The sequence below is a fragment of the Hippocampus bargibanti genome, linkage group LG04, assembly GCF_051943395.1.
Source record: "Hippocampus bargibanti isolate YZ-2025 linkage group LG04, ASM5194339v1, whole genome shotgun sequence".
Lineage (NCBI taxonomy): Eukaryota > Metazoa > Chordata > Actinopteri > Syngnathiformes > Syngnathidae > Hippocampus > Hippocampus bargibanti.
The window spans coordinates 14,879,719-14,902,794 of record NC_142737.1 but is presented as its reverse complement, the minus strand read 5'-3'; the positions used below and the strand labels follow the sequence as shown (position 1 = coordinate 14,902,794).

At 40.7% G+C, this 23,076-nt stretch overlaps 2 protein-coding genes and 1 non-coding gene across 3 annotated transcripts; 2 read left to right on the top strand and 1 right to left on the bottom strand.

The window, feature by feature from the left end:
- Nucleotides 1-24: 24 nt before the first annotated feature.
- LOC148899178 (junction-mediating and -regulatory protein-like) lies at nucleotides 25-18,440 on the bottom strand. Its single transcript, XM_088994258.1, has 10 exons — nucleotides 17,228-18,440; nucleotides 12,579-12,752; nucleotides 11,063-11,213; nucleotides 8,544-8,713; nucleotides 8,313-8,478; nucleotides 6,666-6,835; nucleotides 6,422-6,499; nucleotides 5,872-5,964; nucleotides 5,256-5,802; nucleotides 25-5,164 (listed from the first exon to the last, which is right to left on the bottom strand). Exons 1-10 carry the CDS (start codon nucleotides 18,017-18,019, stop codon nucleotides 4,854-4,856), a joined length of 2,652 nt encoding a protein of 883 aa, XP_088850384.1. The 5' UTR covers nucleotides 18,020-18,440; the 3' UTR covers nucleotides 25-4,853.
- Nucleotides 12,176-12,247, top strand: trnaq-cug (transfer RNA glutamine (anticodon CUG)). Its single transcript has one exon. It is a non-coding gene; the product is annotated as a tRNA-Gln (tRNA).
- Nucleotides 18,441-20,555: 2,115 nt separating the features above from the next.
- cenph (centromere protein H) lies at nucleotides 20,556-23,076 on the top strand. Its single transcript, XM_088995490.1, has 10 exons — nucleotides 20,556-20,719; nucleotides 21,220-21,324; nucleotides 21,406-21,461; nucleotides 21,543-21,588; nucleotides 21,663-21,731; nucleotides 22,176-22,232; nucleotides 22,319-22,382; nucleotides 22,536-22,587; nucleotides 22,659-22,819; nucleotides 22,902-23,076. Exons 2-10 carry the CDS (start codon nucleotides 21,230-21,232, stop codon nucleotides 22,992-22,994), a joined length of 693 nt encoding a protein of 230 aa, XP_088851616.1. The 5' UTR covers nucleotides 20,556-20,719; nucleotides 21,220-21,229; the 3' UTR covers nucleotides 22,995-23,076.

The following is a 23,076-nucleotide window of genomic DNA, read 5'->3' as shown; positions in this document are numbered from 1 at the left end:
CACACCGATCAAATCGAAGAATGTATTTTGCATTGCAAGGTTTTATTTAAATGCAGGACAAAAACAAACCATCAAAATGATTTGTAAGTTTAACAGCAGAAGGAGAGCATTTGGGGCAATATGTCAAAGCATTTAAATCTTGCCGTGTGAGATGATTATCCACGTTTGAGTGCTTTTCTTTGTACTAGTATAACAAATCTCAAATGGGGGACAAATAGTCAGGCCGCACGAGTCAACGTAGAAGACGCTCACGTTTGGCTGAAGAGGAAGAGAAAGGATAATGTAGGCAATGACATGCAAAGCAAAGACATTAGCGACGTTACATTAAAAAAGTTTGTTGATAAGGAAAAGTGCTTTATAAGCCAAACCGCAAAGAATGGTTTCTGTTCCTTGACGAGTACATTTGGTGATCCTGGTCAGTTTTATGTGAGAAGAAGTTATGGAATACTTCTTGCACATCAGGTATAAGATTCAAAAAGCAGGTTGACCTCATGCATTAGATAGTGTGCTGGCTGGGACAGACAAGCCTCTTTCTGCCATTCTCGAATGCCTCAACATGTTTGGACTTTAAACGGCTTTATAATGAGAAAACTGAACTCCAGAATGGGCAACAAGCAAGAGAGGGCATGAAATGCACTCGGTTAACAGTCACATTTGTCGCAAAAGGTCATGATGAACTGTTTCAACATTGGAGATTGAAATGGATTTAACCCACTATGTCTGTGTTGTACAAGAGTGGTTCATCGGTGGAAAGGTTTCTTCAGCCGTCATCTGTACTTTTTTGAAGGTGTCGGACGTTTCGGTGCTTACAACAGAATCATTAGAGTGTTACCATGTAGGCTCAGTCCTACTAATGAGGTGATACCAGGGCTAATGGGGCAATCAGACCCAGGCACGAACATTAGAGGTAATCAGACAGTGCAAAAAGAAGTAATCAGATTAGTTTCATGGAGGAGTCTACTGCTCCCCCAACCTCAGAGCAGCGACCTATCAGAGCAGAGGTCTGGCACCGCCAACCTCTGTCCATTAGGGATATATATATAGGGACATATTTTACCAGCACAACTTCAGTTAATTGATGAAGCTCTTTAGATGAGGAGCGAAACATCCGACACCTTCAAAGAAGGAAAGATGACGGCTGAAGAAACCTTTTCATCCTTAACCCACTATACGCATAAATTAAGTCAGCATACTAAAGTGCTGAAAAGAAGCAGTGAAACTACATAAGCCCCGACCACCTTAATTTGGAGATACACGATCCTTTGACAATTGATCTGTCCATGCCATCTTGCTCTAAGCCAGTCCTTTACATACAGTCCTGCTCAAGAACATATTTTGTCGGTACGCACAGAAACATGTCCCAATAATTTTGCCCATTTCATATAGTTTCAGTCTTAGTACAATACGCGACGGAGATGCCTCTTTTAAGTAATATACAGTAAAGTCTCGTTATATCGATATCGGATATATCGATAGTCCCGGTTATATCGATACTATTTCTATGCACGCACGGAGAAAATTACATGCAAACAGGGTCGGATATATCGATAGTCCCGGTTATATCGATATTTTTTCGGACTCCCTTGAATATCGATATAACGAGACTTTACTGTAGTTACACCACATAGCCACAAATATTTTTTTGCGCACATTGGCTAACAATTCAGCGTGTGGGTAGCGTGTGAGTAACCGACTTCCAACTGAGCGTGCCTGCCTACTCAAGTGTGAGTGTGTGTGGAGAAAGAAACGAGGATTTACGTGGAAAGCCTCCCACATTCTATACAAAGATCGAGAATCTCCGACTGCTTTTCATGAAACACGTTTTGGTCCGTGAAATGACACGCCGTGTTTCTATCATGTAGCATGCAGCAGTTAAGCGGATGGTCATCCTCGCTGCTTGAGGAACATGCGGGTGATGAATCCAGAAGGCGACAGGAGAGGGGGAGGGGGGTGAATTTAGTGAGACATACTAAAGGATTTACTGCTTATGTGCAATGTCACATTCGACAAGTGGCGCGGCTCCACTACAGTGTCTGCACTACATCACTAACGTGTGACACCCACGTGCAACACCCGCTTATGAAATGCAGGGAGGAAGAGGCGACAATGATATTGTTTCATGGTCATGGTTGATCATGTGATCCTATTTTAAACCTCAGAGGGATTTGTATTCTTATAATCCATATGACCCCAATTTACAAATTGTGTCCATGGACATTTTGTTATAATGGCAAGCATTCTGTAAGAGGTTTTCATTTCATATTAACTCATTCACTGCCAGACGTGCAAAAATGTATCCACTCAAGTGCCAGGGTTTTTGTCATTGTCACTCGAATTCGAGGACCCACAGATATTTGAGTTTTAGGACTACATAAACATTCAAAGCAGCATAAGAAACCTTCTTTCATCAGAAAAAATAGTTAATTCCTAAATTATATGGGTCTGGAATTATAGGAGTTTGAAATGACGGCAGCTGTCCAAAACACAATGCAAAACATACATGTTGGTTTATATAGCGCGTGAACAACAGCTGAAGCAGGAACAAAACGCAAACATAGAAAGAAGTGAAAAACTGCCCCCCCCCCTGTGGAAAAGAAAAAAACATTGGAAGAGGCCATGCTCACCGCTTTATCGGCATCCAAGCATGAAAAAACAAAACCTGAACAAATTCGGGAATGGCGCTCTACGCCATATTTTCTATTCTCAAATAAATTCATGAATGTAAGTGAATGAGTTAAGGTTCAGTGCAGTGGGTTCATAAAACGACTGAATAACCACAAAAAAATACAGCTAAATTCCAGTTTGAAAGAATAGTATACAATAATTTGAAGCGAAATGGACGATTATGATAAAAAATAAACAGGGTGATCTATATTTGGTGACTCTTCATACAACCCCCCCTGTGATCCCCCATATTTGTGGTGTCATTATTGCTGCTTTCCCATTGGAAAGGTTCTGCCAATTCATTTCACAAGTGGTAAGTCTTAAACATTGTCTTTTACAGTTATTAAAAATGTGAATTCCGGTTACGTAATGTGGTGATGTGGCAAAGTCAAGCCCATCAAGGCACAAAAGAAATCAATTCTCAGGTTTAAGTCACCGGTCGATCTACGTCTGAACCCTCATCTATGGTCAAGAGTTATGGGTCATTACCAAAAGAACAAACGAGATTCTGGATACAAGTGGCCGAAATCAGCTTTCTCCGTAGGGCGTCCGGGCTCTACCTTCAAGATAAGGTGAGAGGTTCGGTTATCCGGGACGGGCTCAGAGTCGAGTCGCTTCTCCTCCACATAGAGAGGAGCCAGATGAGGTGGCTAGTCTGGGCTTCCCTATTGAAGCTGCTGCCTGCGTGAAGATAATGGATGAATGGCTGGTTTAAGTCACCAACGCTCAACTAGCCTGCCGTTGGGCCACCATAAAGACAACAATATATCTTGTACACACCGCTTTACATCACCAATGAACCATATTTCCAATTTCATATGTCCCATGGATGCAATATATGAGAATGATTTCGCAAGTGAGACACAAAGCTCACCGTCAACACGCATTCATTCTGAATGTCGAGCTCAATTTCATTCATTTGGCTGCCTTCATCATGTACGAAGCCATCAAATGACCATCAGTTTCTGGAGAACTCCATTTGAAATGAATGGGAACTAGTGAGCGGTGCATGCTTACAATTAATCATCAAATAAAAGAATCCGTTAGTCCATAAAAAAGTGTAAATAAGGCTCCGCGTGATTGTAAAACACTATTTACTCGAGATACTACTGTCAGGGAATCAGATGATAGGGCTTCCATTGGGACCGCTACACCACAAAAACATCGAATGGCAAAGCTACCACTTCTGGTCCAAAGCCATGCAAGCCATCTTGAAGTGGAACCGAGCCAGTGGTGCACCGTCAAGGCTTGCAAAGCCTTCCCTGTTGGCCTAAAAAAATATCTGAATCACGGACTGATGTGAATTCTATTTTGTCCATGAAGTTTTATTATTAAATAATTCCAGATTGTCTTTCTGTTTCCTTTCATTACTTTTCCCCTGTTGCGCTGTTTCCAGATGTGTGTTTTCGTATTTAAGCGTATTTAACCAATCATATTTCAGCCATCAATTGTTACCAAGGTCAGAAATCTTCCTGGACGCCTTCACAATCATTTCTGGAGGCTTTGGACCTTAAAAATCAATGGCGGTGAAGCTGTTGCTTTAACCAATCACAGTTTGAGTTGGCAACCCAAGGCCTGCTCAAAGGCGCTGACAACGTCAGTTTTCGCAAATTATGATTGGCTAGTCACATGATTGGCTAGTCACTAGCCAATCATAGGATCACTAGCTGCTAGTAATAAGCGCAGAATCTGTAGTCAGCTGCATAAGAAAATACATTTTTGTGTTGATTTAATAGCGGTTTTCTCAACCCACTATGGCTTAAGGAGGAGAAAAAATTGATTTGGTTGCAGATTTACTGTTAAAGCCATTTTCAAGACGGACTTTTCAAGAAAAAAATGGCCATCATTAAGAAAGGTTGGTCAGTTATTTCCTCCCTCTAGTGGACTTGTAGTAAATCACACTACACTTTTTTCAGTTTGGATTGATTCAGACTTAGGACACTGATTTGCTGTGGCGACCCCGAAAGGAAAAGAAGAAGAAGATTGATTCAGACTTAGCACTACAGAAGACCTAGCGATGAAATCCACGGCCCGCCACTGAACCAAGCTAATGGAAAAAGCGCCATTGGTGTATCGTGCTATCAGGTACAGAGTCAAATATGATCCCAATAGGGTGCAGCGGTGTAAGAATGTACCTTGAGGGACAGAAATCCACTCCTATTTGTGATTTGCATTTTGAGTGTCGAACATTAGCTTTCCCAGTCCGGCCCGCTCGGGCAATCCTCATCGGAGTCCGACTCCGGTGATGCCTCCTTTATTCGTCGAAGTGCTTCATAGATACTCCTGGTCAGAGGGTCTCTAGAGGATGCGATCTCCTCCTGGCCTTTCCTTTCTTGAGGGGGGACTTGTCGCAGTTTGACACCTTTGCGGATCTGGGCTAAGATGCTGTTGGAGTCGTCGTCACTCCCGGTAGCGGGAGGGACGGCACGCTGGTCGACCTTCTTCAGGTGGAAACTGCCTCTCTTTAGGGAGGCCAGCACTTCGTCCATAGGGGAACTCCCTGCGTAGAGGAAGACAGGAAACAAAGGTCTGAATCAGTCCTGACCGACGTCCAAAATGTACCAACTGAACACCAAATATGGTGGCAGTACCTCGTCTGCTGTGGGCCTCAAAGCCTGGAGTCTTCCTCAGTTTTTTCCGAGCGCTCACCAGCTGGCTACTGTCAAGGAAGCGAGGATGGAAGGGCCCGAGTGGGGAGTGAGGACGTTCCTCTGACAAACTCTGCTCCTCAGCCTTCTGTGCTTGCCTGCCCGGGCTCTCTGAGGGGGACACCTGTTCTCGTATTGGCAGGAGAGGCAGAGGAGGGGGTGGAGGTGGAGGCGAGGCCGGGGATGCCAGCAATGACGACAGGGAGCAAGGCGAGCAGAAGGAATCTGCGGGACTCGGCGCGGGCAAAAGAGGAAGCGAATGTGTTGCCAGGCCCGTGACGGGCTGGGCGGTGAGCGTGGAGCTGGGATCCGTCTGCACGCTGGTGCTGAGGCGCAGGGGCCGCTGAGACGGATCTTGTATAGCGGTGGGGTTGGAACGCTGCGCCCTTTCACCATCGCCGTCCGTTTGCATAATCCTGCCCCGGTCTCTCCTTCTGCCGTGGGCCGCACGCAAACGCGCGGACTTGAGAATCACCTGACCCGGGTAGCGCTGGACACATGGGCATGAATCTCAGATGGGAAAAGGAAGGAGAATTCCGGCTAAGGTCGTCAAATGTACCTGCTTGAAGGTGCGAAGTCTGTCAAGAGTCCTTTGTCTCTCTTGGCGCACTCTGCTACTTTTGATCTCATCTTCCTCTTCATTATATTTCAACTTTGAAAAAAAAAACATATACATACATGTTAATTCATTTACACTCAGACAATATGCAAAAATGTATTCACTCTAGCCAGGGTTTTTGTCATTTTTCACTCAAATTCCAGGGCCCACAGAATATTGAGTTTCATGACGACATAAACATTCAATGCAACGTAAGAAACCTTAGACTCTCTTCTTTCATCAGAAAAAAACAGCTATTTTCTTAGTTATATGGATCTGGAGTTATCTGAAATGAGGGCGGCCGCACAGAAGGCAAATGCTTCCCCCTCATCGGAGCGGCAAAAATTGCCTGAGGTCTGATTAGCTCTTTATAGGCAACCCAGGCAAGAAAAACAAAAACCCGAACAAATTCGAGAATGGCGCTCCATGTCATGCTTTTCAATTCCCGAATAAATTCGGGAATGGCGTTGAATGAGATAAGCAAGCGGTCGAAAGGGAAAGAAATGTCTACCTGTAAGATCTGATGAGAGTCTTTCTGTGTGCTTTGACGCATCTGCTGTTTCTTAAAGTGGTTTGCTACGCAGATCTCCTGCACAAGGACAAGTTTATTTGCACCTCTAAAAAAATTAGTAACCCTTTCAGGGCCAGCGGCCACTACAGTCGACAATTTATGATTATTGGTGCATGAAAGGGTAAAACCAGGAAAGGCTACACTTGGGATGTTGTTAGTATGTGCGTAGCACAGGTGTACACACCCTTTTGGTCTTCAGATAGGAACGCTTGGCAGTGATGCGTCCCCTTCGTACTTCCAGTTGGCGCACGCTGCCCTGAAGCCGGTGCACTTCTTCGATCTCAGCAGTGTCCTCCTCTGTTATGTCATCGGCGGTTTCAAAAGTGTCGTAGTATACCACCTCATTCTGGTGTTCTGCAAACACATACATATTGTTATGTATTGTTTTGATTCAGATTTTATTTGTTTAATTTCTTTCAGAATCACAATCGGAATGAGAAAGCCTTTAATAGTTCCACAATGGGGAAATTTGCAATCTATAGCAACAAAATTAATTGAAAGGGGTCGGTCAGGGTGTTGGGGACTGCATATTCATTCTATGTACAAAAGAAAATGTCAGGAGACTGAAATGTACCACTGCACAAAAAAGAAGATAAAATATGGAACTTTAGACCCCTTTAAATAAAGAAGATAAAATATTGAATTTTTGACCCCTTTTAACAAGAAAATTTCACTCCGATACTTATTTTCACTGCTTTAATTCAAAATTGCGGTATTTTGTGTGCACTGTACTGCTACCATTTTTTTTGTTTTTTGTTTTTTTCATTTTTTTGTTTAATATTCATCGGTAAGATAGCTTATTGTTTGACATATTATATGATCATCTAAATCATGTAAATGTAAAATCTTGTATTTAATTTTTTTAAAGCGTTAGAGCGAGGCAAAGTATAGTCCGGTGGCCACATCTGTCAGTCTCTGACCGGCCCTGACAATATCCATAAAGTCAAAGTAATTTTGAAGGTAATGTTTTTATTTTAACTCATTCACTGCCAGATGATGTGCAAACATGTGTCCAATCGAGCACCAGGGTTTTTTGTCATTTTCCCTCAAAATGCAGAATATTGAGTTATTACTACATACACATTTAATTCAGCGTAAGAACCCTTAGACTCTTTTCTTTGATCAGAAAAAAATAGTTAATTCTTGAATTATATGGGTCTGGGTTAATTCCTAAATTATATGTGTCCAGGGTTATCTGAGCTTGAAATGGGGGCGGCTGTACAACATACAATACAATATATACATAGTGATTTATATAGTGCTTTAACTACAGCTGAAGCTGTAACCAAAGCGGACATGGACAAAAGGCAAATTACACCATCTCGTGGAAGGGAAAAACATTGCCAGAGGTCTGACCAGCACTTTATTGTCACGAAGACCCGAACAAATTCTGGAATGGCGCTCCACGTCACACTTTTCAATTCCCGAATAAATTCAGGAATGGCAGCAAATGAGTAAAGGGCGTCCCAGTAGTCAAATTCCTAGTGGGGAGGTCTTGGGTTCAATCCCTGCTCCAGCTACCCTGTGTTCAATTTGCATGTTCTGCCTGGGCATGCGTGGGTTTTCTCTGAGTACTCCGGTTTCTTCCCATGCACGGTTGTCTCCAACATTCCAGAAACGTGTATGGCAGGCTGGTTGAACACTCCAAATAGGCCCTCGGTGTAAGTGTGAGCGTGGATGGTTTGTGATTGGTTAGCAACCGAATGAGGGTGCCTGTGGCAATTTACTGAAACAAGGTTTTTCATGTGGCCCCTTTGCAGAATCACAAACCAGATGAGAACAGCTTTTGCAGCAAAGGAAACCACCCGTACCTTTTGGAATGAGGACATACCTGTCATTTGCCTTCGTACGCTGTCGAGCTGAGCAGTGAGAAGCAGCTCCTCACACTGAAGGATCTCAGCTTGGATATCATAAAGTTGAAGCTGTAGCTCATAATACTGTGACTCCATCTGGTCTAATAGGGTCATCGCATCGTCACCGCTACACAGGCTCTGCATCTGAAGGAAAGCGCTTGTATTCGTGCGCGGCGAAATATTCTGGACATTTTTGCACCTTCATATACCTCCTCTCGAAGGGTGTGTTTCCTTTGCTCCAGGCTGATTTCACGGGCTCTTTGCAGCTGCAGGGTTTCCTTGGCGACAGAGTAGCGGATTCTCTCCATGCGCTCCACTGCTGCTGTCCACGAAGCTTTCCCAAACTTGCGCTGGTCCACCTTCATACGCTCATAAACACCTGCAAAAAAAACAAAGAGATCAAATAAGTAAACAGTGATTACAAGCAAACATTATTATCAAATAACAAGATCACGTTTATCGGACATATTTCACAGTGGTTTAAGGATGGTACTTGAGACATCTAGTGGTCATTTTAGGAAAATTATTTCAATTGGTGGTTGAAAGTGGTTAAAATGCAGAGGATTCAGAGCTCCACTCAAGTCTAACATCGGTATGTAACATTTTGGTTGGGCATCTTGCATCTAAGTAGGTTTTGGTAAGTAGGTCAAATTCTGCTTTTTGTCAAAGTCTCTGCCTATCCACACACACACACACAAACGATGCTGACAAATGCCGCCCAATCCGAGGGGGAGGGTGACATTGTGACGTTAACCCTGGACAATCTGCTTTGTGATCAATTGGGTGCCCTTGTTCTCAGATGCCCCTGTCAAAACATCGCTGCTGTCTGCACTGCCTCATTAAAACGCATTTGTCGTTGAAACCAGGCAGGGGTCAACCAAAGTGTAAGGTTGGCATCCCATGTGAGTGCGCACGCGTGGTATTTGCGATGTTCAACTGAGTTAATTTGATTTAATTTTAAGTATTATTTTTTTAAGTTAAATTTTTAGTAGTTATCAGAGTGGGGTTGGTCAAAAATGTAGATAATCATTTATTTATTTTTACACTTCCTGTATTTCTTAAAAAAAATAAACATGGCAAAAACTATGGGAATATTATTTTCTAAATATTTCATGTACATTCTTCCACAAATGCAGCACAAATATGCCAGCACAATTTTAGATTTAGGAGGAACCATGTGACTGTCATCACTGGACAGCTCTGAGCCGATTGTGCTTTTTTTCGCCTATAATGGGCAGCATTTTCACGGGTCCGCTATGTTCAGCGGAAAGGTCGGTGCTATTGGACAGACTGCAGCTGGATGGATGCAAGGCTTGATGAGCCCGTGATGAGAAGAAAGGAGTGTCAGTGCAGAGCCCCGATGCGTATGTGGAACTGTTGTGGCTTGGAATTGAAGCGGATTTACGTGGGACAGGAGAGGTGAGGCAATGTGTTTTCGTCAATGGATGCTGTTTTCAACAATTAGCGTGTAGTAGACATGCACATTTCAACAGGACGTCCGTGATCCACTGGTGAAACGGACGTTTTGATTTGCTCCTCTTTCATCTAGAACTGCTTCTTACAACAAAGAGGCCGCAGAAAGTTTTTGAGATTGAATGACTGTCTGTGTCTTTGTGTTGTCATATTTCTTATTTTGTTCTTTTGACTGCAAGATGGTGCTGTGAGAGTGGGTGCCTTTACAGCAGCTCCTGTATTTTGTTTTTCTACTTCTTTCTTTTCTTTCTGCTTCCTTTCATGACTTTGCTACTTCTTCTTTTCCTTTCGGCTTTTCCCTTCAAGGGGTCGCCACAGCAAATCAGTGTCATCCATCTTTGTTATATGTAAATTTCTCCACTGCCAAACTAATAAAGACTAAGCCAATCCAAATCAAATACAGGTCTTGTATGAACTGTCCACAGACTTTGAAGTACATTAACTTATTCATTGACAGATGTACAAAAATATGTCCACTCCAGTGCAAGGGTTTTTTTTGTCATTGTCACTCGAATTCCAACTTTGAATGTGCCTATGTGACTTGAATTCCAGTTGCAGCACTAACACTACTTCGGTCACCTTGTAACGTCATTCGTTGGCACTTTTTGATTGTCTGCCACCCGATAACATTGCTTCTTCGCAACCCACTGTTAATAAACCACAACCCGCAGACTATAGTTAAACCTTCCTTATTTTGCTCATTTCATGCTCATACAGACTTAAATACATTTAAAATAAACCACAAAGGCTCATTTATTCCTGTGACTGTAAAGTGCGTTTTGAAAGGCGCTTATAAATGAAATATATTATTATTATTATTATTATTAACTTCTTTTTCTGACGAAGAAGGTCAAACGTTTCTAACGCTGTATTGAATGTTTATGTAGTATAAAACTTTATAATAATAATACATAGAAATAATAATAATAATAATAATAATTATTATTATTATAAAGTTTTATACTAAATAAACATAAACATATATTTTTATTTTATTTGGTAAACTATTTTTTTTCTCAGTTTTATTCTTTTCCTCGCCAAGTCTTCATATGTTAATCTGCTTCTATAATTTTAATGTTGTGTGTATTTCAATTTCCTGTATATGATAGTCATCCATGTTAAGCGCTTTGTTAGAGCTTAAGCCGTTGATAAAGCGCATTGTATTGTATTGTATTGTATTGTATTGTATTGTACACGCGAGTTGTTCCAATGCCTTAATGATTTCGCAGTGACTTTAGCAGTGGTGCTACATTACCTTTCTGCGCTTTAGCTGTTGTCTCAAAGTATTTTACAGTGAATTCCTGGATAATAAGCACAGCTTCTTGAGCTTTCCTCTGCCAATCCGAGTCCTCCTGTTGGAGGGCATAAATTCGCCTTGGGCCCAGGTAGTCATTTTCCATGGAGATCTGAAGAGAGAAGGATAAGATTAAAATGTTATCTATTCAGCAATCAAACACATTTTATTAGGTGAAAGCAGTAGTCCATCAAAGATAAATATATTAATTTTGGATTAACTGCACGGAATAAAAATTGTTCATGCTGAAAGATAGTATGATGTCCCTTGCTGATACTACTTATCTCAGTGGCTGTGACACAGGGAAAGCATTAGACAGGGAAGTGTTGTTTGACTGAACGAGAAATAGACAGCAACAACCCCCGTATGTATCCCAATTCCTGATGGCCACCACGCACTTGCCAATAGCGTAACTGTGTCCCGTTGCTTGTACTCAGGCTGACTGCACTCATTTCCCCGAACAGTTTTCTCCTGTGTCAGTGTCACCAGAAAGTTTATCATCATAAGGGCGCGGAAAATCCTACTGGACCCTCCGCACCCTGCCCACCACCTTTTCCAGCTACTCCCCTCAGGCAGGCGCTACCGATCCATGCGCACCAAATCCAGCAGACATTTAAACAGCTTCTTCCCCCAAGCCATTAACTCTTTGAACTCTTCAACAGTAGCCAAAATGGAACTGTATAGTGCCACTTAGCAGTTTTTTTGACGACGATACTAGTGCAGTGTGTTCTACCGGAGACAAATTCCTTGTGTGTTCTACATACTTGGCAATAAAGATGATTCAGATTCTGATTCTGATTCTGATAATGTAAATAATAGCCATAAATGTGTATAATTTTGCAAGGAGCGTTTAGAAATTGAATGTAAAGCAGTGAGTTGTGTTTTAGGATCTAACACTTCTGGACAATTAAAGTATGTTAGAAAATTACACACTTCAATACAAAGCAGTTTTTGTGCTTTTAGTTTTGCATATTTTAGACTGACATTAATGATACGAAGTAACACATGCAAGTGCGTCGGTTCATGTTCCATTCCACCGTGACATATACTGCTGAGCGCAACGACTGAACAGATGGTTCCATGGTGTAATGGTTAGCACTCTGGACTCTGAATCCAGCGATCCGAGTTCAAATCTCGGTGGAACCTTGGTATTTTAAATGTGGTCGTTTTTAAGGTATGATTTTGTCATTGAAATGAAATGAATGTGCATGGTTCAATGTTTCTTTGTCTACGACTGGTTGTCAACCAGTTCAGGGTGTAGTCCGCCAATTGCCTGAAGTCAGCTGAGATAAGTTCTAGCACACCCGCCACTCTCATGAGAATAAGGAGCTCAGATAATGGATGAATGGCTCTTGAATCAAAATGGAATGGCATTACTGCAACCTGCACAGGCCTTGCTTGCTTGAATGTGAATAGCCTCTTATATACTTTGAGTACATTGATTAAGTAGAAACACTTATCAGGCTCCAGTCGTTACCTTGATCTGTTGTCTGCGCAGCATGGCTAGTTCCCTCATGTCTCGGAATGGCTGCAGCAGGTACTGATATAGTTGCGTGGAGGCTTCCAGCAAGCATCCATAGGCCTGGTCCTCCTCCTCATAAAGCTCCAACAAGTCAACCATGCTTTCCATGCTCCTATGTTTATCCAGAAGCTACACACAGACACATACACACACACACACACACACACACACGCACGCGCACGCGCACACACACACACACACACACACACACACACACACACACACACACACACACACACACACACACACACACAAGTGAAAGAAAATGTATCAAGTCATTCACTGCCAGAAGATGTGCAAAAATGTGTCCACTTCAGTGCCAGGGTTTTTGTCATTGTCACTTGAATTCCAGGACCCACAGAATATTGAGTTTTTGGACTACATAAACATTTAATGCAGCGTAGGAAACCTTAGATTCTCTTCTTTCATCAGAAAAAAAGAGTCAATTCCTAAATTATATGGGTCTGGAGTTATATGAGCTTGAAATGAGGGCACCTGTCCAAAATACAATGCAATAGATACACATTGGTTTATATAGCGATTTAAAAACAGCTGAAGCTGTAATAAAGCGATAACATGGAAAAAAGGGAATGCTGCCCCCTTGTGGGAAAAAAAACTTTGCCAGAGGCCATGGACAGCGCTTTATCGGCACCCAAATAGGAAAAACAAAACCAGAGCAAATTCCGGAATGGCGCTATACGCCATATTTTCAATTCCTGAATAAATTTGTGAATGGCAGTGAATGGGTTAAAAATGTAAGAAAACATTTATGAACTGGTCTTCTTATTCCAGCTATATTTGATCTTATGACAAGTGTGACTTTTAAATATGAAAGTCACAATCCATTCACAAGCTACCATCACATGGCTGCCTTTCCAGCAGCTCATGTATTTTGTTTTTCTACTTTCATTCCTTTCATCACTTTGCTGCTGTGAAATGTAAATTTCTCCACTGTGAGACTAATAAAGGCATATCCAATCCAATCCAATCCAATCCAATGATAGCCTACAAAAGCCATTGTGAAAAAGAATAATGTATTATTTGTCCATTATTGGAAACACACATTCCACTGGCTAAACGAAGGATCCTTTGTGTAACTGTAAATACTGACAGCACAATAAAGAGCACTCACTGCTGAATGTGATCTACTGCTGGGAATAAGATCAATAGCCACACATTTTGTTGCCAGGCTGAACAGGCTAAATGAATCCTTCAAATAAATCAACTCTCATACAGCATCGATAGGACAGCGCATGTGTGTGTGTATGCATTGTAAATTTTGTGGCCTAAATTACACTGCCACAAGTTGTACAGAAAGCAGGTATGAACAATTAATATTTGTAAAAATGTGTCTACTCCAGACATAAATCAAGCATGCCAAGTGCCAAGATGCTTGCTAAAGTCCAAACCAAAATTTCAAATTGTCGCATGTAAACCACAATAACAGTCATTATTCTTGACTTCAGATTTGAAAATTACTTCTTCGTTAATTTGTTGTGTGTTCTGTATGCAATGTGGAGGAGATGAAAGATTCTAATATTCTTTTCCTTTCGGGTTTTCCCTCCAAGGGCACACAGGGAAAGATTCTAATGTTTTCCCCAACTTCATAACGGCACTCGAGAGGAAACGGTCACTACAACGTGGCCCACAGCAAGAAAATGAGTTTGACATCTCTTGTCTAAAGCATCATGACCAATTGAATCAAGCATGTTGGATGAGGGGGAGCTCTAAAAGAGCTGGCCATGGCTCTGGAGGAACCAGGGTTCTCTGTGCCCAGCTCGCTCATCCTATTTCATCTGATATAGACTGCAGCTCCCCAGTGACACTAATGAGGATAACCAGTATAGAAAATGGATGGATGTGGGGAGTTAGACTGTGGGAAGACAGCAGCAGGCAAATCCCATTATGGAAACAATTAGAGTGAGAACAGACCTCTGCAAATGCCCAACAATCAATGTAGATCAAATACCCACTTCCTACATATACCAGAATGTTTAAATATGATTCATGTATACATCAAAGTGAAAAAAAAAAAACATTTAAAAAAAGAATTCCAACTGTTGCTCAGCCCAACGCTTAATCAATAAAAATAAATACATATCAATACACTGCATATGGTTAACTTATTCACTGGCAGACGTGCAAAAATGTGTCCACTCCAGTGCCAGGGTTTTTGTCATTTTCACTCAAATTGCAGGACGCACAGAATATTGAGTTTTACACTAAATAAACATTCAATACAGCGTTAGAAACCTTTGGCCTATCTTCTTCGTCAGAAAAAAAGTTAATAATAATAATAATAATAATAATAATAATAATAATAATAATAATAATAATAATAATAATAATAATAATAATACATTTTAAGCGCCTTTCAAAGCTCTCAAGGACACTTTACAGTCACAGACAAGCATAGGTGCTATAATAAATAAAATACAATCACAAATAGAATGCAATAAATAAAATACAATTATAAATAGAAACAAGTTAATTCCTAAGTCTTATGGGCCTGGAGTAAAATGCGGTGCAATTGGGCGCGGCTGTACAAAAGGCAAATGGTGCCCCCTCGTGGGAGGCAAAAAAATTGCCAGGGTTTGACCAGCGCTTTATCAATCCCAACCCCCAAGAAAAACCAAAATCGGAAAAAAATTCGGGAATGACGCTCCATGTCATAGCTTAAATTTCTGAATGGCAGTGGATGAGTTAAATAACTTAAAAAATATGATTATTAATTTTATTATTATTGTGAAAGCCAGTGGCCCAGTGCATTGTTATGTAAAATGATCTACAATTTTGGACAATGTTTTTTTACACACTCTTTCCATTTGGTCTTTGGCACGTACGGACGGTCTACATTGTTGCAGGTGGATGGATGGTTGGTGGAGCTGATGATGAGGAGAGAAGAGTGTCGCTGTGAATGTGTATTTGGATGTTAAAGTTGTTGGTTGCACTTGAATGCTGGAACAGCTGTTATGATTGTATTATTGTCATTGTTTCATGTAATGTGTTCCGTTGTATCATTGTTATTTAATGTTAAATGTTGTGTAAAGCGCTTTGCTACATCTGCAGCTGTTGTTAAAGAGCTATATAAACAAAAAAAGTATTTTATTTGTACAGGTTTGGATGCATGAGTGTAGAAAAAACATTCATCCATCAGGAAAAGTGGTCAAAATTTTCCACTTATTCATTTAAAGGACAACCAACACCGTTTTTTTTGTTTCCTAACTGACATCAGAAAAACGTTTTATAGCATCTAAAATACCCAAAACAAGCAGGCTGATATTTTTAGTCAAATGCAAAACACCAATAAAAATGAGTTAAAGTGTTCCAAAACTACTTCAAAATGACCTCAGAAAGTTTCAGTTTCAGAAGGTCCCGCCCCCTTGTTCGTGATGTCACGCCAAGACGGCTTGCCTTGCTCTAGAATCAAAACAATGGCTTCAAATTCGGAGAAGATGCTTTCTTGTTACTCATCCAGTTATGAATATGATTCAAATAGTTCTGAAGAGGAAAGCATAAATATTTGCATTCGATTAAAGAAGTTATTTTGTATCAATTCGAGCCGTCAGGACTGCAATGTAACGTCCCAGAAAATGCACAAGATGGTGCCCAAGCTTCGTTGGAAATGGGCTGATTTGTCTGCTGGGAATTTATGTCAACTAGAATCAAATAGTCTTGGTGAAACACAATGATTCAACGTCGCGTTATTTATGTGTTTTCCGTCTAATTTCGTCATCAACACGGATCAACACAAAGTTTTCAGATCAAACAAAGTACCCAAAAGGCGTTGTGTGTCGCTCTCTCGGTCAGGGGTGTTCCAGACGTGACGTCACGGTAGGCAACTCGAAAACAAGACTTCCTGAATATTCAGCGTGAGTCTTACAATGTAAAATATAGCTATATGCCGTGGAATATTTGTAAAATACGCCCAGTAGAAGTCATTTGAAGGGATGTTACAATTTCTGGACACAACTGGTCCGGGGGCGTCCGTTGTCCTTTAATCATTTTAGTCCAACTTTCTTAACTCGTTCACTGCCAGACGTGCAAAAATACACATTTACACAGTGCCAGAGTTTTTGTCATTGTCAGTCGAATTCCAGGACCCATAGGATATTGAGATGTAGGACTAAATAAACATCCAATGTAGCGTAAGAAACCTTAGATTATCTTCTTTCATCAGAAAAAAAGAGTTAATTCCTAAATTATATGGGTCTGGAGTTATATGAGCTTAAAATGAGGGTGGGTGCCCCAAATACAATAATATACATATTGGTTGATATAGGGCTTTGACAACAGCTGAAGGTGGAACAAAGCGCTAACATGGAAAAAAAGGGAAATGCTGCCCCTTGTGGAAAAGAAAAAAACATTGCCACAGGCGATGGCCAGCGCTTTATCGGCACCCAAACAAAACTTGAACAAATTCGGTAATGGCGCACTATGTCATACTTTCAATTCCCGAATAAATTTGTGAATGGCAGTGAATGAGTTAACATTGATATGACAGCATAAAACAATAATTATTCTTGGTTAGTCAGGTTGTCAAAGCCGTCCAGATTGGCAGCAATGGAAAAAACAAGAAAGAGTGAAAAGAAGCTCACTCTCACCTCCTGCAGGTGTTTACTTTCACGGAGAAGCACCTCTTCGTATCCACACTGCCTCAGTTCACTCAGGCTCTCATAGTACTCATCTGGGTCATCATTTTCCGTGAATAGAACCTGAGAGAGGATTTTCCAGCCGCATATATCAAGCGCATGTCCAAGGTAGAGCTGCAACTTAGAACACAGCTCATCCATCTCAGTCTCTGAGATCTCAGCCTGTCCAAACAGCACGGTCCACACCCCACTTGGCTCTTCTGGGAGGACGGGGAGGCAGAGCTCCAATGCCGAGTTGACAGAGCACAGATGCTGATGGACCGACCGGAGGTCTTGGAAGGAAAAGAGGCCTGCCCAGCTGCAGTCCTCTCTGCTTAAAGCATCCTCCAGGTCCATTGTGTCCACAGGGGGCAATTGCGGTTCTGCATCACACTTGACGTGAGATGATACATAATTGACTACTGTTTTAATCTTAACAGGGCTTAATTTGGAACCTGTGAGCTTGCTTTTAAGGCTTTTTAATGCAGCATCCCTGGCTACTGAGCCGGGGCTCCTAGACACTTTGTCCCCAGCGGGACTTCCGGGCCATTTTGTTTTGTCTCCATCCTCCGACGGGGGGTCTCTGCTGCTGGCGCCGAAGCTTTTCCTTTGCGCCGTCCTGTTGTGACATGTTATGGCAAATTTGCCTTCCACTTCGTTCCAGGCTACGATAAAGACAAATTTATTTTTCTCCTTCTCCTCGAAAGCATTTGGACGAACCGCGACCCAGCCCGACTCAAAATTATCTTCCATTGTGAATGACATATCTGCAAAGTGACGAAACTAAACCGCTATGCGTATGAAGGCATCGCCGCGGCTCTGGCGGAATCTTGACCATTTACCAAAAACTGAATGGTTTGTCCGACTATCCGTCGCTTTGGCGATTGTTTTGGGTCATTTTCATCCACTTGGATGTCAAGCAGCCGGTGTAGCTTCATCATTAGCGTAGCAGGGAGTCATCTCACGCAAGTGCGCGCAGTTTAATCACCGGGAACCGCATTAAAGACCGTGTTCCTGATCTTTCTCGCCGTAAATTTATGCTAAAGTGCTCACCACACAACCTTAAAAAGAAGAGGAATGACGCCGGTAAGAATATAAAAATAATCGCTCTCCCGTCCCGTAGACTTCTGTGCGGTTAACGTTGCATCCGAGCCAATAACGTCGACATGTTTACCTATCCAGTGCACACCAGCTGACCACCACACCACAGACCTGAAATGATGATGCTTTCAATGACGGTGGAAAACGTGGCAATTAACTTAAGTCAATAAATAAACGAGAAATTTTGACAGCGTGGAGTTGTTTTTTATTATCAATCTATAAGAATTGTAATAACAATTATTTTTGGACGCATTCTAAAAAAACACAATTTGGCTCACACTTAGTGTCTACTGGTCACATTTTTTAATCATTTGCATTTCTTTCAGATTTAAATGTATTCTTTTTTTTTCTAATACTGCTCTGGGAAACTGCAAAATGAACAAACTGCATTTATTAACTTATCTTAAAGGAAACTAACCAGTCCTTCTTAGACAGTGGGGCGGTGAGTGTCTGGCTGGTGCAATGAGACACCAGGCCCCCCAAGTGAGGATAAGAGCGCTTTGGTGAATGGATGGCTGGATGGATGAAATTAAATGCAATTGCGCATCTACTCAATAGGTGGCAGTGTCACACAGGGCAAATTAGCTTTAAGGTTTTGGCTTTTCTGCACAGCATCTTTTACCCATGCTTCCTTTTGGTGGTTCTTGAACTGGGTTCGATCTAACCCTCGGGGTTCGGTGAGTCGGTCTAAGGATCCTCCGTCGCAGAGGTCCACCGCTCAGTCCAGTCTGCAGTTAGTGAGCAAAGTCGTTGAAAGAAGGATTTGTTGAATGAGCATATAAAACTGGTGGGGTTCGGTACCTCCAACAAGATTAAGAACCACTAATTTAGATGTACTGTATTTTGATTGCAATTATGTATGTTTGTCTTTAGGTGTACATTTTATTTTGCATTTTAAGCTCTTGTCAAGTTTCTTTGAGTGTGATGAAAAGCGCTTTCAAATAAAATGTATTATTATTATTATTATTATTATTATTATTATTATTATTATTATTATTATTATTATTATTTTTTATTATCAAGCATGTGCACACAGCATAAAGCAATCTGTATGAGTGAACCTTGAATAAACGACATCAAACAGCTTTAACACGAATGAAAAGAAAAGCAGGGAGACTAAAATAACATAATTAATACAGTAAAGTCTCGTTATATCGATATCGGATATATCGATAGTCCCGGTTATATCGATACTATTTCTATGCACGCACGGAGAAAATTACATGCAAACAGGGTCGGATATATCGATAGTCCCGGTTATATCGATATTTTTTCGGACTCCCTTGAATATCGATATAACGAGACTTTACTGTAGTTATTGTTGTCAGTCGATTTATAGTTTTTTTTGTTCATAGGAATATAATGTTATCCAGAGGGCTACGTATAACAATTTATAGATAAAACAATACTATCTGCAATCATGTGGGAATGGGAAATGATAATAATAATAATAATAATAATAATAATAATAATAATAATAATAATAATAATAATAATAATAATAATAATAATAATAATAATAATAATAATAATACATTTAATTTACAAGCACCTTTAAGAGCACCCAAGGCACACTGCAAGAATCCAAACTAGGGCGCGGAAAATCCTACTGGACCCTCCGCACCCTGCCCACCACCTTTTCCAGCTACTCCCCTCAGGCAGGCGCCACCGATCCATGCGCACCAAATCTAGCAGACATTTAAACAGCTTCTTCCCCCAAGCCATTAACTCTTTGAACTGTTTCAACAGTAGCCCAAATGGAACTGTATAGTGCCACTTAGCAATTTTTTGATGATGATACTAGTGCAGCGTGTTCTACCGAAAACAAATTCCTTGTGTGTTCTACATACTTCGCAATAAAGATGATTCTGATTCTGATTTACAATTAAAAGAACAATTAACAACAGAACAAAAAACCGTAAATAAAATGATAAATAATAAAAGAGCTGATCAAACTAAACTGTGAATGCAATTTTAAACAGATGGGTTTTGAGGTGGGATTTGAAAGTTTGAAGAGAGTCAATATTACGGATGTTGTGTATCACTATGAGGGCGGAACAAAAAACAAGTTGAGACATTCCGTGTTGATATTTTTATAAACGCTAGGTGGCAGCAACTCAACTTTACGCCTGCAACGTGTTCTCGTTTGGTGGAAATTACGATATTTCATCATTTCCGGGCGGTTGAATTCAACCGAACTGGCCTATGCGGATGTTTGTAGTTGTGAAGTCGAGTTCGATGGTGTAGTGATTAAAAACAGAACGTAGTACAAAACGTTCAATAAATTGTTTACGTGAGTTGTTGCATCAGTAACACTTGGTGGCAAGTTTTTTTTTAGATTTGATCCGACTCCAAAAAGCAAAGGTAACTTTGATTCTATCTTCTTGATTCAACGATACACTTTGGTGATTTGTTTCCAGCCTGAATGTTTTGTAACGAAACAGTGATTCTCGATTCCCGCCGCAGTTATATCTTGCTTTTATTAAGAACAGCAAAATGCAAAAGATATGATCTGATAAAGCGCGCACTAACACAATGTATGATTAATTACAGTAAGTATAGTATTAAAATGAAAAACATACAGGCCATAACTATAAAACTACCGGTCGTCATTGAAAACACTGTACACATTGGTAAGATTTTATGCTGCATGACGATTTATTTGAGGCTTTCTTCACGTTAAAATGGTCGAAATATGAGATTTCTTTAAAAAAAATTAACCTTCAGTCCGTGTACTCACTTTTGGGCATCCACTAGTTGAAAATGACCGTGTTGTTCAAAGTTACTCAAAGAAAGACAATTTTCAAACTCAGTGGAAATGGTGAGTTATGGATAGAAATAACTTTGTATTTGTTTCTGTGAAGCTGTGGCACAATGGAGTCATCTGACGATATGGGAAATCAAAAGGAGGACATGCCCCTGAGCAATGGCTCCAGCAGCCAGTCAGGCACCTTACCGGATCTACTGGAGTATGCTATTGCTTCTGTTTTAATCATAACAGTATCATGCCTCATATTTTTATTATTGTTATTTACTGGAGTGTCTTTCAGAGTCAGAGAGCAGCTGTATAACCAGTGCTTTGAGATGGAAGTGCAACTTAGTAGAGGTACAGGTGTAATATTCAGCCCCTTTTGTCAAATTCCTGTTCTGAGGGGGGGAAAAGTGAATATCATCTCTTCTCTTTCAGACAAGAAGCTGAGATTGTGCTCTACGGCTGACGCGGATGCATTCTTGTGCGGGCTTGATTTCATATCTCGTCGTCCGATTGTCGAATTACAAATGCGTTTTAAGATATTTGTCTTGACAGGGCAGGCAATGTCAGCAAGCTGGAAAGAATCAAGGCACACCATTTTAACAGCACACTGGCATTGCACAGGTAAACAACTAGCTCATATTGAACTGCCAATTTGATATTCATCTCACAATAATTTTAACTATATGTAGTAAATTAGACAATCCAAGGCGGCTTGACTTTGCATTATCCATCCATTCGTCTGTCCGTTTATTTCTAGATCTATGATTTCCAAACTGTAGTGTGCAAAAGCATCATTGCCCATGTAATGTTCCGTTTTATTTTACTTTGTAAGTGACATACTTTTGCACTTGCGGCCTGGCAGTTGTGTGGTTACCACGCCGACTTCACAATGCAGAGGGTGCAAATCCTGTTCCGGCCTCCCTGTGTGGAGTTTGCATGTTCTCCTGGGCCCGCGTGGGTCCGGTAATTTGTACTGGATTCCATAAGATTGTGCAGCTGGAGCTAACAAACTGCCCTGATATTGTAAATGGCTGAAAAAAAGCACTGACCTGACATGTGTTTTAGAATGCAGATGTGGCATGCCATTGGAGAAAAGATGAAAGAAAGCAATTCAGAGACTGAGTAAGTTAACAGAAACAATAAAGTTCAATTGTGTAATGAGAAAAAAAATGCTCTGTCAGCTTCATAAACTGTTGTGCCATTTTCAGTGCATTGAAAGCCATCAGTGACCGTTGCATGATGCTTTGCTCGCATATTAAAAAGGTTCAGAAGGTAAACACATTACAGCATTTTTTAAATGGTAATATAAAGTGGAATAAGACAATGTATGAACAGGAATACTAAAAAGATAATATATACTAATAAAGGCATATCCAATATCCAATATCCAATATGTTTTCTTATTTTTCTTTCTTATTTTTAAAGGAATCAAGGTCTCTACAAGATGAAATCACAGAACTCCAGAAAAAAAGGCTTGGTTCGTCAATATGGTTGAGAACACATTTTATTCACAAAACGTGTTAGAGAAAATGTTTGTCTTGTGTTTAGAGCTGAAGCGTCTCACGCATGAGAAAATGAGGGAAATTGAAGACATGAAGCTGAAAAAAGTACACCCAAATGCAGAGAAATACAAATCTGTTTTGGAGAAGGGCTTCACTAACCTGGAAGAATTAAAAAAGATGGTCATCATTGGACAGAATGTATTCCGGGTAAAAAAAAAAACCGACTGAATTTCATGTAACTAATTTAAAATTTATCAATCGTGAAATATGCATTTTTTGTCATTTGCAGGGACTTCTGTTGGCATATAAAGTAAACTGGGTGGAGGATCCACAGCTGCGAGACATAGCCCTGACTCTGGAGGAATTCCCCATCTCTGACTAGACTAAAGGAACCCACTTGTTTATTGTGTATACGTGTATGTTTTATGTTTTTACGATTGAATAAACCACATTAAAATATACAT